At 34.2% G+C, this 17,747-nt stretch overlaps 1 protein-coding gene across 4 annotated transcripts in view; it reads right to left on the bottom strand.

Annotated features, from left to right (window-relative positions):
- Nucleotides 1-1,947: 1,947 nt before the first annotated feature.
- Nucleotides 1,948-17,747, bottom strand: part of tgs1 (trimethylguanosine synthase 1) — a 38,059-nt gene continuing 22,259 nt past the window's right edge. For 3 of the 4 annotated variants that reach the window (XM_073911543.1, XM_073911537.1, XM_073911539.1), the window contains 4 exons: nucleotides 7,989-8,132; nucleotides 6,523-6,739; nucleotides 6,293-6,371; nucleotides 1,949-2,271 (listed from right to left, as the gene is read on the bottom strand). In XM_073911543.1, coding sequence (XP_073767644.1) covers nucleotides 2,167-2,271; nucleotides 6,293-6,371; nucleotides 6,523-6,739; nucleotides 7,989-8,132 — 545 coding nt within the window. In that variant the 3' untranslated portion in view covers nucleotides 1,949-2,166. Of the gene's footprint in view, nucleotides 2,272-6,292; nucleotides 6,372-6,522; nucleotides 6,740-7,988; nucleotides 8,133-17,747 lie in introns of all 4 variants that reach the window. The other variant, NM_001423263.1, reaches the window with a different exon arrangement.

A 17,747-nucleotide genomic window follows, 5' to 3' on the forward strand; every position in this document is an offset into this window, starting at 1 on the left:
GTATGTTAGGTCAGTATCCTGAACAAAATGAAGAACATTTTTAGCAAATGTTACTGTAGGAAGTTTTTAGAAAAATTAAAACCTGGTGAAAATGACGTACAACCCAGCATTTCAGTAGATTCAAGATTTATTTAGCTTTTGAGATTTAAGACATTTTAAGACTTTTAAGACCCCACGGATACGCTGATTAAAACTAAACTCTTCCATCAGTTTATACTCGCATCATTTGTCATGGTTGGCATTCATGAAATGCTCTTGAATGAAAGTGAAAGCGCCAAACTGCAGTTAAAGTTGACAAATTAAAAATGAAACACGTGAAATTACATGAAATTCTGAAGGAAATGTGGATAGCGTGGTGACGCAATGATGTTAGTCAAATTATTAGCTTTAAAGCATTAAAGCAGGATCATGAAAGCAACACTCAAAATTCAGATTAAGGCAAATAATTTGATTACTGAAGTACAGGTAAACGTAGTCACTGAAGATGTGATGTCACGTTTAAGGGACGGTTTCATATGGATTTATTAATCATTCTTACTTTTCAAAGAATGCGCACAGTCAAAGTTTAACAAAGATACAAACCCTCTCACCTTCAGGAAGCCTCCTAATACATGCAGCACAATGACTTTTATGAGAATCAAAAGTGGTGGATCTGTTCTGCAAAAGATTTGACTGTGTGTCACTGCATATGAAATGACATAAAATAATACAAACCAATTCAGACCTTTTCCTTAGAACATAAAATTTCCCATTATGCTTTGCGTGTATGCGCAAGAAGAATGCTAAGAACTTCCTGTCTGCAGCTAATGCGTATAAACAATCACATTTGGACAGCTTTGAAACGATAGTTTTAATCTGTTTTACCTACTTTTATCATCTTTGAACTAATACTGTTGTCGATCAGCGTCACCTCCAGGACTGGTTATTTTAAAAAAATGCGATTTAATGGTGTGGAAAACAACAGCAGTGAGGCATTTTCCCCTCGTTGTCAGACGGCATTTTCTGCTGTTCAAAAAAAACGTGGTCATCGCTAAAGTCAACAATTTCTCTTTCTTTCAAATATATAACCAGCCCAAACACATGTCATTCAACAAAATGTTTGACACACACACACATAGCCTACTGTACTGTCCCACTAACACACTGATTTATTAACTGTGACAAAGTGAAAATAAAGTGACATTTTGAAATAACAGAAAAACAAACCGTTGTGAATACTACACACTGAATGAAACATAAACGCCTCGCGATTAGAATGAACAGCAAATCAGCCAGCAGTCACACACTTTAATTGGTCATTTTTGTAAATTGCATGACTTGCATACCTGTTAAGTTTCATGCCAGTAATCTGGTTTGCGCTATGCTGCAGTGAAGTATTGCATGTGTGTGTGTGTGTGAATATTGAAGAGCCGCTGAGCTAACAGCTGATAGGCTGGTGAAACACACACACACACACACTGTATATCTGACTACAGACACATGAACTAGGAGAACGTTTTTCTCTTGCGCTTGAACCACATCTGACAGATTATAACGGCTTTAACACAAACCTTTCAAAGTTGTGAGTCACAAAAACATTCCGTAATCCACACAAAACGATATTGAAAACTATTTTCGGGGTGCAAATTACCAGTTGTAAACGCTGTAAATGGAAGTTCTAAACATTCTACCGGAAGACGCTGCTCGCTATGGCGCCCTCCATGCAGCAGCCAAGAAAAAGGTCTATAACTAAGGCCATCTCAATTGTACAGAGTGAGAACGCTTCTCTTCAAAACTGAACAGTGGCATCATCGATGACTTAAGTGTGCTCAGGCTTGGATGGTAAACATGCAGTGTGAGTGCAGGCCAAGGGGGAGAGGGAAATGGGGACAATCGCACCTGGGCACGGTTCAAGTCAACCGTGCCTAGTGTGAGTACACCCTAAAAGTGAATGAGAGGTCAGATCGTCCACAGTTCTGCAAATAAACTTTAATAGGTTTTATATCAATGCTGGAAAAAACATAAATACATTAAAACAAAACAAACTAGAAGCATCAAGAGGACAGTCTATAAAATTCATCATCAACGTCTTTACAAAAGGAGTTATAACATGTATAAGTGCAATAACCGAGTACAGATGACATACGTGTTAACGACCATAAAAGAAGTAATAAAACATAATGATTTTCACTTGATTAAATTCCCAAAGTACGCCGTGATCGTCTTCAGCTTGTTGTTCAGAAAATTCTGCTCGACTTCTACCTTTCCACCTGGTCCGGCGAGAGACGCGATCTACACACAACGAAAGAGGAAGAAGAAAAGAGACAGAGCAGGTGTGAAAAAGCAGCACAGGCTAAGTAACCATCAGCAGACAATATCAACAATCCCCCACAGCACCAACATGCTCTTCTGGTTTGGGGAAAACTGTTGGTAAGGTCAACAAGAAAGGCACACAAGCCTGTCTCATTTACCAACACAAGCTGTACGATAATGGACAGCGATGAATTGACTTTAAATATTAGTGAAGGATTCAGCCACAGTCAAAAGCAGAATGCTCCGGAAAGTACTGTGGTTTCAAGAGGTGCGACCACACTAAACCAGCAGACAAGACCTTTCACAGAAATCAAAAACCACCATATAGCTGCAGCTGGCGGATCTCATATGCTTTAAACTAAAACCAGCTAAATGCTTCCTTTAAAAAGAGCCAAAGGTAATGTTATTTGTAAATGAATAAAATCACAAAAAATAAAATTTCTTAATAATTGAACTGCTGGATTAATATGATATTTAAATGAACTAGAGATATATAGAAGGCTAAAAATAAGTATAGTAGTCATGCTTACTAATATTAAAACTGTTAAAGGGTATAAACTGAATGACCAATGAGGTGACTATTACATCATATGCTCTCAGACCACTGAACCAATGGCTAAAAGAGCACACATCTGTTGAAGGTTTATCTTCTGAACAATCTAAATGTGTTTCTTTGAAACAGATACAGTACTGTGGATGCATGTGCTCTTCTGATGAACCACTAAGATATGGTAACATGTGGGTCAATGTAAAGATCTTGCAGTGCAAGGCCTAAAATACATATAACAATTTTTGGTCCCTCTTTATATTAAGTGACCTTAACTAATATGTACTTACACATGAATTAATAGTTTGTAACAATGTACTTATTGTGTAAGTACATGTATTTATTGTGTACGTATGCTGATTAAATACCTGTATGTAATTACATCTGTAATTACATTTGTAAATATGCTGTTGACCATCCCTTAAACCTTAACCCACCCTTTAACCTACCCATACCACCAAACCTGTCCATAACCCAACCCTTATCCCAACTAAAGAGCACCACAAGTGTTCTCAAATACATTATGAACACAGTAAGTACATTGTATTTATTTTTTGATGCAAGTACATAGTTGTTAAGGACACTTAATATAAATGTGGGACCCAATCTTTTCAAAATTACAATATAATTTTTTAATTTTTATTTTGCCAAACAAGCCAATATCTTGTAACTTAAAAAATTGAATGGACTTTATGATCATTAGCTAATAGGAAAATATTATTTTTAGTAGTGGTATTAGTAGTAGCAGCAGTAGTAAAGTAGTAGGTTGTATTAAAAACAATAATAAAAATAATAGTGAATAATAATATAAACAAATTTATAACTATTATTAGGATTAATACTAGGGATGTAACGGTATTGTAAATACCGTCATACCGCAATATAATTTTTTTTCGATATTACCGTAGTCGCATGACTCGGTAAAACTATAGGTCTTCTGAGAAAATTTGCTCAGGCGAATGAAGCGAACGAGCGGAAACTACAATTCCCATCAGCCCATGCGTGGCCATCATTCCTTGCGGTCTGTTGTCACTACAGATCCAGTAATGCGGAAATGGAGTGTGCTTCTAGTAGCGGGGATGAAAAAGAGCTGGAGATGATCGAAACCTAAAGCGGGTGTTGTCGCCGCGCGCGTTCTGAATAGCGGTGTTGTCGCGCGCGTTCTGATCGGCTGTGTTGTCGCGCGCGTACTGTAAAGCTGAGAGGGGGGTTGAGCGCGCATACTCAAGAGCGTCGTTGTTGCGCGCCTACTGAAGGGCGGGACAGAGCGTGTCGCGTCGCGGGGGCACTTTTGATCATTTTGGAAGGGCACTTTCTATCCAAGACTAAAAAGGGCATGTGCACTGCACAGGTTGAGCCCTATGTGTGTACGTGCCTGCAAGTTGGGGAATACAAGTAATAACAGTCATGGGGACTGCAGAAACACAGCACACTGTTCAGATTGATGCAGACGTTGACTTGTACCGCAAAGAGACCTCTATCTCACTCATGGCTTGTCCTCTCAAGTGGGGGAAAGACAATGCACAACGTTACCCACTGCTGTCAACCTGGGCCAAGTCATATCTCTCTTGTCCCAGAAACCTCAGTCCCAAATGAGAGGGTTTTTTTCTGTTGCAGGGGACATTGTAAATACCCAGAGATACCAGCTTTTACCAGATTATATTTATATGATAATTTTCCTTAAAACCCATCTCTATCTAAGTGAGTGGGTGACTAAATGTTGAATGTGATGAGTTTTCAACACTACTAAATTGAAACTTTATTTTTTTACATGGTTTAATATTTTTTTGTTATTAAAATTGAAGTTTCTGTTTCAAAGCTTACAGATAGATGGCTAATTTGTATGTCATTGACACTTTTGGCACTTTTTTGGAGTATTTTCATAAGTTTTGTTTTTTCCTGTAAATGATTCAATAAATACCATACCGTGACATTCATACCGAGGTATTACCGTACCGTGAAATTCTGATACCGTTACATCCCTAATTAATACTGATTAAATTATGATATAATGATAAAAATAATTATTGTAAATATTAGTAAAATATCAAATACAAATTACTGTACAGTCAAAATAAATTATTAAATGTAAACAAAAATAATAGTATCAAGTAAAAAAATAATAAATAATATTATACAAAATTATATCACTATTATTAAGATTAATATTCTCTAAACAATAACGGCATTGATAATAAAAAAAATCGATGTTAATTATTAATAATAAAAAATAACTAAAATAAAATTAATAAATAAAGAAAAAATAATAGTAACAAGTAACAAAAATAATAAATGATAATAAAACATTTTACAAAATTATATTACTATTATTAGGATAAATATCCTGTAAACCCTCATGACATTGACAATAAAAATAATCACTTACAATTATTAATAATAGAAAATTAATTTATAATAAAATTAATAAATAAACCAAAAATAATACTTACAAGTAACAAAAATAATAAATAATAATAAATAATATATAATAAAATTCTATTTCTATTATTAGGATTATCATTTTCTAAATTATAACAACATTGATAAAAAAAAAATAAAAATAAAAATAAAAATCGCTGTTGATTATAAATAACAGTATAAAATAACAATAATACAATTTAAAAAATAAACAAAATTATAGTAGCAAGTAACAAAAAAATTATAATTATATACAAAATTATATTATTATTATTAAGATTAATATTCTCTAAACTATGATGACCTGAATAATTAAAATAATCACTGTTAATTATTAAAAAAACCAACTATAATAAATTAATTAATAAAGAAAAATAGTAACAAGTAACAAAAATAATAAATAATTTTAAATATTTTACAAAATTATATTACTATTATTAGGATTTATATTCTCTAAACTGAAAGTGACATTGATAATAAAAATAATCACTGATACTTATTAATAATAATAGAAAAATTAATTTTTAATAAATTTTTTAAAATAATTTTTAATTAAATTAATAAACCAAAAATAATACTAACAAGTAACTAAAATAATAAATAAAAAAATATATAATAAAATAATATTTCTATTAATAGGATTATTGATTTTTAAACTATAACGACATTAATAATAAAATAATCACTTTTGATTATTAATAATAATATAAAATAAAAAAATAAACCAAATTATAGTAGCAAGTAACAAAAAAATAATATTATACAAAATTATATTACTATTATTGAGATTAATATTCTCCAAATTATGATGACATGGATAATAAAAATAATCACTGTTAATTATTGATAATAATAAAAAATTAGTTTATAATAAAATTAATAAATAAACCAAAAATAATACTAACAAGTAACAAAAATAATAAATAATAATAATATAAAAAATGATACTACTATTATTAGAATTAATATTCTCAAAACCATAACGACATTGATGACAAAAATAATTCATTGCATGCAAGTGGAATAAAGCGTTACCTGCTCCATGTCTGCGTTTCGAGGTAGAAAATAAACAATATTGTCCGATATCATTTTTGACAACCTGAAAATTTCAAATGTATAGACAATTAAGGAAATTACAGGTAATTTAAAGCATCTTGACCACATGCATTAAAAAAATAAAACATTAAAGCCACAAAGAAAAATAAAATTCTATTGATTCTGACAAAATGGAAGTGGCATCGATAATGAAAGGGCAGAAAGGATATCCATCAGGAGTCATCATGGTCTGGATGTTGAAGACATCAGCGGTTAGATATTCTGGCCCTCCCCACGGCGGACTGAGGAAAACCATGTCTCCTCGCAGATGTGGAGCCAGCTGAAGGAAATCTCCCTGCAAGAAGTCTATGCGTTGCTCCACGCCGTACACTGCAGCATTGTGCTGCGCCAGAGCCAGACGCACCGGGTCAATATCAATGCCGATCACTGGATATCAGAAGAGGAAAAGTAACATCTCACTTACAAACATACCAGAGCAACAGGGTCAAGAGTTAATGACAGAGGTTATGATGAAGAACTAAAAATAAGAACCTAGTTTAAGACACATGTGCCAAGCACTTTATGTTGCAGTTTTGTAGTACTTTCAGTTAAGTTTCAGTTTAATGGCTCTGTTTGTCATGTAGTGTAGCCAGCACACACAGTAGATAGTCATTCATTAAAAAAATAAAATAAATAAATAAAAATAAAAGTAATATTAACAATGTGCAGATTGTAAATATCACATAAAAATGTTTTAAAATATTTTCTTTTAAAATGTTTGGTACGATTATTATTCTTATTATTATTTAAACATTTTATTGAGGAAAGTTTCAACTTAGCATGTGACTTGCAAATTTTAACAATATTATAAATAAATAATTATGTTACAAAATCGACTTTTTTTTAATGTTCTGAAATATTGCATTTTTTATTCATCAAATATACTATTATTTTCTACAATAATAATACTATGCAACAACTAGCAGAAATAAATGACATATACAATGTGAATATATAAAATGTATGTAAACAGTTTATTGACAAAAAAACTATATTAATGATTAATTCATCAATTAATTAAAATAAAACTGAATAAAGGAAGCAACATCATTGCATTTAATAGGTATTTTGAGGTATTTTCTTTATTCATAAATGGTTTAAATAAAAAAATTATATGACTATTTTTATTATATTTCTATAATATATAAATGACAACATATCAATGTCATTTGCATTCAAAACAATAATTCAAAACTTTACGATAAAGATTTAATGTTTTTAAACAAGTCTCTTCTGCACACCAAGCCTGCATTAATTTGATCTAAAATACATTAAAAACTATATATATATATATATATATATATATATATATATATATATATATATATATATATATATATATATGCATAATTACCCTAACCTGCCTAGTTAACCTAATTAACCTAGTTAAGCCTTTAAATGTCACTTTAAGCTGTATAGATGCGTCTTGAAAAATATTTAGTCAATTATTCTCTAAATAAAAAAATAAACAGGGGGGATAATAATCCAGAGGGGTTAATAATACTGACTTTAACTGTATACAGTATATTACAGATTTTTTTACAGTATATTACAGAAACAAATGGTAACCAATAAACGGTTGTTAGCAGCACAGTAAAGCTGTTCTGACATGATGTGGCATTGGGAAATTGTGTACCTCTTTTACCAGTGAGGGCAAACTGAATGGCATTTCCACCCACACCACAGAAGGCATCGATAATGAGCTCTGTGTTGAAGCAGTCCTGCACCCTCAGAGCGATGTGCTCCGCGATCTTCTCAGGAGTCACTGAAAACCACCCCTCTGCGGACACAACACAGTCCTCATCATTCACATTTACATTCAGGACACGAGCCGCTCATGCACAGTTAAAACCACAAACAAACCTAGACATTATTATTTTAATACTAGTTGAAGGCATAGTAAACCAAAAAATAAAAACTCTGTCATTATTTACTAACTCTTCACTTGGTCCAAAACAGTTTCAGCGGAAGAATGTTCAATAGGTGTAATAACTATGTTTCATCCAAAGATGCAAATTAAACATGAGTAAAACCTTGTATAAAACATTTGCCAATAAATGCAATGAGTCAAAGTGTAAAAAGGTCACTTCCTGATAAACTGGTGCCAAATATCACCCCCAAAATTAAAAAAAAAATTGTGGTAGGAGAAGCCACAGCGTGTCTATTTTTAATATAACAATTTACTTGTGACTCAGAAGATCAAGACCGTTCTGGAGGGTAATAATATCAAACCACTTTAAAGATGGTCTTTGGCTATATCCACATTTCCTCCGGAGTTTCATGTAATTTCGAGTGTTTCATTTTTAACGTGTCGACTGTAACTGCAGTTTGGCACTTTCATTTTAATTCAGGAATATTTCATGCATGCCCCCAGTGACAAACGAGATATTGAATGGGAGTATGAACTGCTGGAAGAGTGTTGCTTTAAATGGAGTTTGATACTGCATGTTGTATGGGAAAAAAACTGCACGTGTCTGTGGTCCTTCACTGACTCGGTAGGTGCAGAGAATAGTGTCAAACAGCCGTGTGTATATAGACTATCCTGTCACAAAAGGCGTTGAGAATCATACACAATAGTAAAAGTTTGATTAAGGCATTTACATGTCTGTACCTCACTTAAATAATGCAACTAAAATCAGCATACTCAACATGCCTTAATTGGATTAAATTGATCAAAAATCAAGGATAACATGGTAGATTCTTAATCAGAATATTGGCTAAATTCTCTACCGCATGGTATTGCCGTATGACAACATAATATTTATGTTTATCTTCCTGCCACTGTTTTCTTAAGACCAACATTCAATTTTTTTGTTGGAAAGAGAAGACCTTAGTTTAGCCAATGATGTGCTTTGGTTTAGTCACATAACCTGCAGTGTTTTTCTGTGGCACGATTTCTGACAGACTGGCGTTTATTGTGAGTAGTTGCTGAATGCAAATGTAAGCATCAATAAAAACAAAGGATCAAATTATGTCAGATCCACAAACAAATCTGAAACATCACCTCTAGTAAGTTATGATGATGTATTCACAACTCAAAAATGCTTTTCTTAAAATTATTTTTTGTAAATCGATCAAATTTATGTGTTACCAAATGCCAACACTGTGCAATACTGGAACATGCAATATTGCAATAGGTTAGCTAGCTAGAAAGGTCAGCTGGCTCTTCCTGCAGATGAAAGAGAGGATGAGATGGGTTTTAGTGACCATGGGAATGATGCAGACTGGACATAAGAGCAGTGATAGTGACAGTTCAAATAAGTTAGCATATAAGACAGGCATAGAATAGTGTATAGTATAATATATAAACATTGTTAGCTAATAGCTACATTAATTTGATGCATCTAGATATATTACATTTGTTATTTATTTGTTATAATATTTACTGAAGGAAATATTTATACTTACTGTATGTTGTATACATTATAATACAATATTATATTTGTATCCAACAGTATTCAGCAAAAAAGAATGGAATAAATGAAAGCTGTTGGAATATCAGTTGTTGAAAGACATGTATAAGGTTTCATTTATAAGTTCAGTATTATAAGCTAATAGTACTACAACACCAACTAAATCAAAACAAACATTTCAAAGAACAAAACGATTAATTACGTAAGGAAAAGTTCTAAATTTGAAATTTCTAAATTAGATCCACTATTGGACGTTGTTGCCATATGGCAACATATCATTAAGTACCTTCAAAAAATGTTCCCCAATTTCTTTTTAGAGCACTTCAAGTTAAGCTATTCTAAGAAAAGAAAAACAGTACATTTTTTTATATATATATATATATATATATATATATATATATATATATATATATATATATATATATATATATATATAGATCATAATGCATGCGTCAGAGGTTAAAATCCGGTTATTGGTGTCCATGTAAACGCCCTCAACATTTAAGATGTTTACAATGTGGTCGGGCTGCTGTTTTGTCCGCTAATGCTGTCTCATTGCACCTAATTTTGTTATCTCATGGTCTGTTAAAATAAAATCACATGGCTTATTTGATGCACACTGGAATTTATTCGGGTAATGCGTTTCCATCAGTTTTTGTGAAGCTTTTTCTAATCAATAAATAGGTTTCTTATCCAATTGTGCACATTTTATACTCCTTTTCTAAATGCATGCATATCTGCTATTAAGCTTTTTTTAATAGGTGGATGGAAAAATAACTATTGACATCGAGAGTATTTGTCCTACTATGGATGTCAATGGTTACAGGTTTTCAACCTTTTTCAAAATATCTTATTTTGTGTTCAACAAAACAAATAATCTAAAACTGGTTTGGATCAATTTAGGGGTGATGACAGATGCTACCCCTTTCAACCTCAACACGTTTTAAAAAGAAATGTGTGAGAAGTGTGTCCGCTTTCACCAGCAGAGGGCGTCTACAGCATTCATTCTCTTTTTGAAGAGCTGAAGCTTTGCTCTGTTCTGCTTACGTCAAACAGCGTCTCTCCCTCTCTAAATATATAGCTTTGCTCCATATTAGAAGCAGCCTCTGGCGCCAAAAGCATGATCTAGCTGATATCTGTAACAATATAAAATATCACCATCACCCCTGTATCATGAGACGCCACAAACCATATATATTCCAGAGAGAAGCTTCACAAAACCATACAATGCGATCAAGATAAGAAAATCATAACGCATCTTCCCTCTGTATCTCCAAACAGTTCATCATTCTGTAAGCGTGAATCTGGATGTGTGGCTGTTTTTAAAGGTGATGCACTTGCGTTGAAGCAGCTCAGAGAGACTGGAGTTTAACGGAGCATGTCCGCCGCTGATTCTGTGGAGACCAAACACCATCTGCTTTTAGCCTCCACAAATACAGCTCTGTTTTTCCGCCTCTCGTATTTTTCAGTCCACTGAGAATCCAACACCTGCTTAAGCAACAATCACTGGTCTGAAGAAACCGCGTTCAGCTTTTCCTGTTTACAGTAAGTGGCCTACGCGTGGAACCAGGAGCCTGACAAATACAGGTGCCCTCAAGTGAAGAGAATGCGCTTTTTGGAGCACAAAATACAGAGGGGATCAAAGCTACACAACTTAGAAACACTTGAAGAAGTCCGATACAAAAGCATTAAAGTGCTATCTCCAAATATTTGCATTTTTCTCGGCCTCCCATGTTTCACATATACATTTATTCATTTAGTAAACTTACAATCGAGGAGGGAATTCAGCGATTCAACAAGAGGAGGCAATACACACAAGAACTGCTAAATATAGGATATTGGAGTAACCGTAGCAAAAGCTAAAACTAAAATGTATTAGTATAAATGGGGCCTAAGAGCCTCACTGCGATGTTACCACGATTCACTTACAACGCACACTCACTCACTGTCCATGTTTCATTTTAAATGCAATGAAAAGAACCTATTCTGATTAACAAATTCTGCCATGTAGCCTAATTGCCCATTAAGATTCTGCATGCTATCCTCTCCTCTTGTGCATTTGATTTGTTTTTGTATGTTTGTGGACAACCGGCCACTTTTGTGGTGAATGAGTCAGTTTCAATCGGTGTTCTAGAAATTACAAATGTGGAACAACCAGATTCTCTGGCATGCTATCAAGGGTCTCCCTTCGGCCATAATCTCCACAGTCACATTATAAAGGCTCACCATCTTGCAACGCCAGTGAAATCTGCAACATAACGCTGCCAGTTAACTGCAGTTTGCCAGATAATTAGCACATTTAACACCAGGTGCCAGATTTACACCAAATAACTTAATCAATAAAAAAAAAAAAATATATATATATATCTTTTAGTTTTATCTACAAATAACATGCTTTGGAATATAGATAAGTCATCTTATAATCCCTAAATAACCTAAAATTATTATTCTATAAATCTGAGCATTAAGGAAAGCATTACGCCCAACCTGACTTAATACACTGTTGTCGACTCTTGAAAATGTCTTGTAGGATTCAATCATGCTTCCCTCACTAGCTTTTTCCATCACTTCCACAATGCACCCTGGTGTCATTGGTTGTCCATAAAAACAGCACCCACACAGCCTTATATACAATGTAAAAGAATCAGCATTTATCAGAGCAGGTGACTATGTCCTACTGATCAACGTTCCCACACTTGCCGGCTCATCGTGGGCCCTTATGCCGAGATCAGACTGCATGATTTATTTTCACAATAGTCGTGTCACAGATGTTTTCAAACTGCATGACTATTTGGGTTTTGAGTTTTGTCACTACTTTATTTAAACTGCAAGATGGATCGGCGACAGGGGCTTTTTACATTGCATGACTTTAAAATAGGAAGTCGCTGACAACTTTTTCCAAACTACATCTCACAACCAAAAACACATAGTGTATATTTTGATATTAACTACATAACAAGAAAGAAGCCTCCACTGCGGTGACTGAAGCTCTGCACAAGACTTTTGGCCAGCGGAGAAATTAAAATGGTCGTGCCCAACTGAGTCTGGTTCTCTCAAGGTTTTTTTTTCTTCACTTCTATCAGGTGAAGTTTTTTTTCCCCTCTCCGCTGTCGCCACTGGCTCGCATGGTTCAGGATTGGTAGAGCTATAAGCATCGATGAATTTGCTCTTCAGTGTTTAAACTCTCAGTAATGATTCTAAATCACACTGAACTGAGCTAAACTGAACTGAACTTAAACACTAAAAAACTGAACTACACTGTTCCAATTTACTATGACCATTTATGTGAAGCTGCTATGACACAATCTACATTGTAAAAGTGCTATACAAATAAAGCTGAATTGAATTGAATTGAAATGAACTGAAAGAAGCTTTTATGGGGTAGAAATGTACATATTTGCTCACCTGGGTTTGAAGGGAATTTGTAATTTCTTCTCAATTTTTTTTTTTCGACCCGGTTGTGGTTTTGCTCAGATGACACGTCAAAACGACACATGTGCTCCTGCCAAATTTCTGCTAGTTTTTCCTCCATTTCTTGGGTCCAAATAAACTGAAAATGAGCACTTTTAACTTCTCCCCCAGCCTCTTGCTGGCCTGCAGGTACACACACAAGTGAATGCTGCTCTCTCGTTGGCTTTAGGTGATCGCCGATGTTATTGTCAGTCAAAACTCATTTCACACGGCATGATTTGAATCGCCGACATCCAGATATTTAGCAAGCCAAATATCTCACAGGCATCGGCCACTTATCAGCGATTCTTTCAGATCACGTCTTTGATAGTTCGCACTGTGTAAACCGATTTGCCTGTGATTTCAGGCATTTATCGGCAATTTCTCAAAACCAGTCGGTGAGTCAAAATCGTGCTTAAAATCATGCAGTCTGAACTCGGCATTAGTTGCTGAACATCAGTCATCAAAGGCAGTTTGATTTGGTTTGCAGCTACACAGCTCACTACACTTTTACATTACTGTAGATTATGTGACACAGCATTGAAATATAGTGTGACGGGTGGATAAGAGCAGACCGGATAGCTTTTGTTGGCCTTGTGCATCACCGCTTTGTGGTTTGTCTATTCTCAGACCAATGTTGGTCAATTGTTTTCATTGCTAATCGGAAACAACCCACAAACCCTGCAGCTTTAGAGATACTCTTACCCAGTTATATCACCACAACAATTTGGCCCTGACCTAAATCGCCCAGATCACTAATTTTTAATGCGTGCAAAATCTTTGCAAGAACTAATTGTTTGCTTGCCCCGCAATCCAACATTAATATGTGGTAAGGAGATGATCAACAATATTCCAAAAGAACTGTAATAAATTTACTCTCAGTAAACTTTAATAATTAAAATTTTTGAATAATGTTTAAAAAAATGTTTGAAGTCACCTTATTATTATTAAATATCGTTTATTAATGTAAATACTGAAGTTTTCATTTAAATTATGTACATTTCCTCAAGATACATTCATTCATTCATTTTCTTTTCAGCTTAGTCCATTTATTAATCTGAGGTCGCCACAGCAGAATGAACCGCCAACTTATCCAACATATGTTTTGTGCAGCAGATGCCCTTCCGACTGCAACCCATCACTGGAAAACATCCATACACACTCATTCACACACATACACTACGGACAATTTAGCCAACCCTATTTACCTGTACCACAAGTCTTTGGACTTGTGGGGGAAACCGGAGCACCCGGTGGAAACCCACAAGAACACTGGGAGAACATGCAAACTCCAGATAGAAACACCAACTGACCCAGCTGAGGCTCGAACCAGCAACCTTCTTGCTATGAGAAGAACGTGCTACCTACTGCATCACCGTGCAGTCCTCACCATGATAAAGTATAAGAGTTTTCTAAAAATATTATCTAGATCAGGGGTTCCCAAACTTTTCAGCCCGCAACCCCTAAAATAACAATGCCAGTGACTCACGACCCCCAAATTTCTCTTAGGTTGTTATAAATACGCAAACGTTATTCACACAACAATAGGCCTACAGTATATAAACATGAGCATACTGACAACACGAAAAAGTGCAAAGGTCTAACAACTAGACTATTAATTAGTTGAATCTAATATTAACCTCAGCTAAAGAGACTGGTGGACACAATGTTTTCAGCACAAGTCTATTCTTGGTTTAATTTTAGAGACCATTAACCAGAGATCATTCTCAATGTTTAGTTGTGGCCTTCAATTATGTTTAATGTATTTGATTGCCATAAAGGTGTCAAAGTTTAACCTGGTGCTATGCAATCAATTTGCTGCAGCTGATGCTGTTGCTGTGTTGTAAACACACCGTTCCTATAAAAAATAAAGGCTGATGGCTTTTCATTTGCACAATGTTGTTGTTTACTATCAAAACATTATTTTATTTAATCTTCTGTAGGTTATGATTAAAACATGGTAATTCTAATAGTTTAATAAAACTTATTTGACTTTTGGAAATCACCCTGTCATTGTCCCGCGACGCTCCAAGGGGTCCCGACCCCCACTTTGGGGTCCACTGATCTAGATGACATCTTGAATTTTTGCCATACAAAAGTGTCTGTGGCTAGATGGATTCATGTAGGGCTGAATTTTACAATTAAAACAATCAAAACAATGCTATTTACTTGCTATGTTGAGCACAATTCACCAGAAAAAAATATTACAAAAAAGTGATTCATACTAACCAAGTGAGAAGTTTTCACATCAGATGTGACCTGACAAAGTTATACAAAATGACAATAAAATTAGAAGAACGTGGGCCCTCTCTCTCTCTCTCTTTCTTTCTGCAGGCCTAACGAATGGATTACATCACAATTCTGATATTAAATATATATATATATATATATATATATATATATATATATATATATATATATATATATATATATATATATGACGACTCTTATGTAATGAGTGTCGAATGGGCCGGTGCTCTCTATGCTTCCCAATCCCGTACTGCTTCTTGTAATTGTTCCATTTTGAGGCCAGTGTCAACTTTGACTGTCCAATCAACGTCTTTATATTCTTTTTGCCACTGATCATCCAGTTTTTTTCCCAAATGAATGGGAATACAATACAAGCACAAAGTATGCTAACCTAAGTATTGTGATTTTTCCGTCTAATGGCAGATCCATGTTGATGCACTATAGCACTTGTCCAATACTTTTGGTGTCCACAGAATCTGTAAGATTCTCTTCGACAGCACCATAGATCAAAGACATCAATGGTCTTTTTTAGCAAATGCTGGACCCCAAAAAACTTGCGCTTTGTCAGGTTTTTGAAATTGAGATTTATACCTCACCTGAAAGCTGAATAAATAATCTTTCCACTGATGTATGGTCAGAACAATCTGTATGGAGACACAACTATTTGAAAACCCAGAATATGAGGGCTCAAAAAAGAAGAAAAGAAAAAGAAATCCAAACACTGAGGAAAATCACTTTTTAATCTTTCCAGAAATAAAATGCTTAGTAATGCACATAACTAATCAAAAGTTGAGTTTAGATTTGGTTCACAGTAAGAAATTTACAAAACATCCGAATAAAACATGATCTTTAATTAACATTCTAATGAGCTTTGGAATAAAATAAAAATTTGACCCTTCAATGTATTTCTGCTGTACCACTGCTCCCTATACACAGAGTACTCAGGTTGCATAGAGCACCAACTTCAGAGGAGGGCACCATCTCGGTTGCTCACATAAAAATATTTAATATTTATTCAGTAATAATAATATAAACTAAATAAAAAAACAAAATATATAGTAAATAAAAATATATAGATAATATGCTGATAAATACAGTTAAAAAATGCATTTAATGACGAACGCAAAAAACATGTGACGTAATTTTTTTCCTTGTGTGTGTGCGCCCCAGCCCACTTATGTTTGTGGCTGCTACCAGCAAATGATTATAATTGATGCATCTTGCAACTTGCATCAAGAAAAGACAACAAGAGTCTGGAGCAGAGATGAATCCCGTGCATCACTTTCAGCTAACGTCCATGAATCTGGAAACTTCACCCAACTGCACCAATTCTGCCTGATTTGTTGTTTAAGTAATTTTTTTTTTTTTGCTTTGCTGCAATGCATAGTGTGATAGGGCAACTATGATAGGCAATGTTTTGTAACTTTTTGTAATAAACCAATCCATTTGCCCCTCTTCCCCATGTTGCTGATAATTACATAAACTCTGTTCTTATTAGGCTATTATTAATTTGCAATACTTTTCAATTCTGTATGCACCCCAACAACATACACATGCATTGCGCTTAAGTATTTCACTGTATGTTTTATTTTTTATAATTCAGTGCAGTTATCTTTGTTTATAATTTTGTCTATTTCTATACATGGCTTATTGCTGCTGTTCTCTCTGAGAGCTGCCAATTTAATTTCATTGTATCTCTGCATTGACAATAAAGTCTCTTTAGTCTTAACATTGGTGAATTTGTGTTTTTATTGGCCAGTTTTTCTTCTTTGTACACTACTATATGAGATAACAAAACTGACTAATTTTCTGTGATTTTTGAAAGATCAAAACATAAAATGAGTCAAATGACCATAAAACCACAGGCCATAAACCATTTCATTACATGGATTCTTTAATGTTAACTTTTTTTATGTTAACAATATGTTTTTGTTGAAAAGTACTCGTTAAATGTTAAAAAAGGCAAATGCCTTTGATTTAAACTGACGGCAAAGGTCTGGTTTTGTCACTATAGATTATAGTGCAAGTTAAATCCACATTTTGGTTGTAGTTTGTAAACATTGTGAACAGTGCTTGACTAGCCATGAATGTCATGAATTTTTCTTTGAACGAATCATCCAACACTGCTCCAGAGGCACCAGCAGCTGTACAGATATAGAAACAGGATGTAGTCCATCTCTACAGGTACAGAGAGGGTTTTACCATTTGTAAATGGTACTTTTTAAGTTGAATTTAATACCTTTTACTACCTTTTTTAGTACCTTCAAGAAAAAAATTAATAA

Source organism: Danio rerio, chromosome 2 (assembly GCF_049306965.1).
Source record: "Danio rerio strain Tuebingen ecotype United States chromosome 2, GRCz12tu, whole genome shotgun sequence".
Lineage (NCBI taxonomy): Eukaryota > Metazoa > Chordata > Actinopteri > Cypriniformes > Danionidae > Danio > Danio rerio.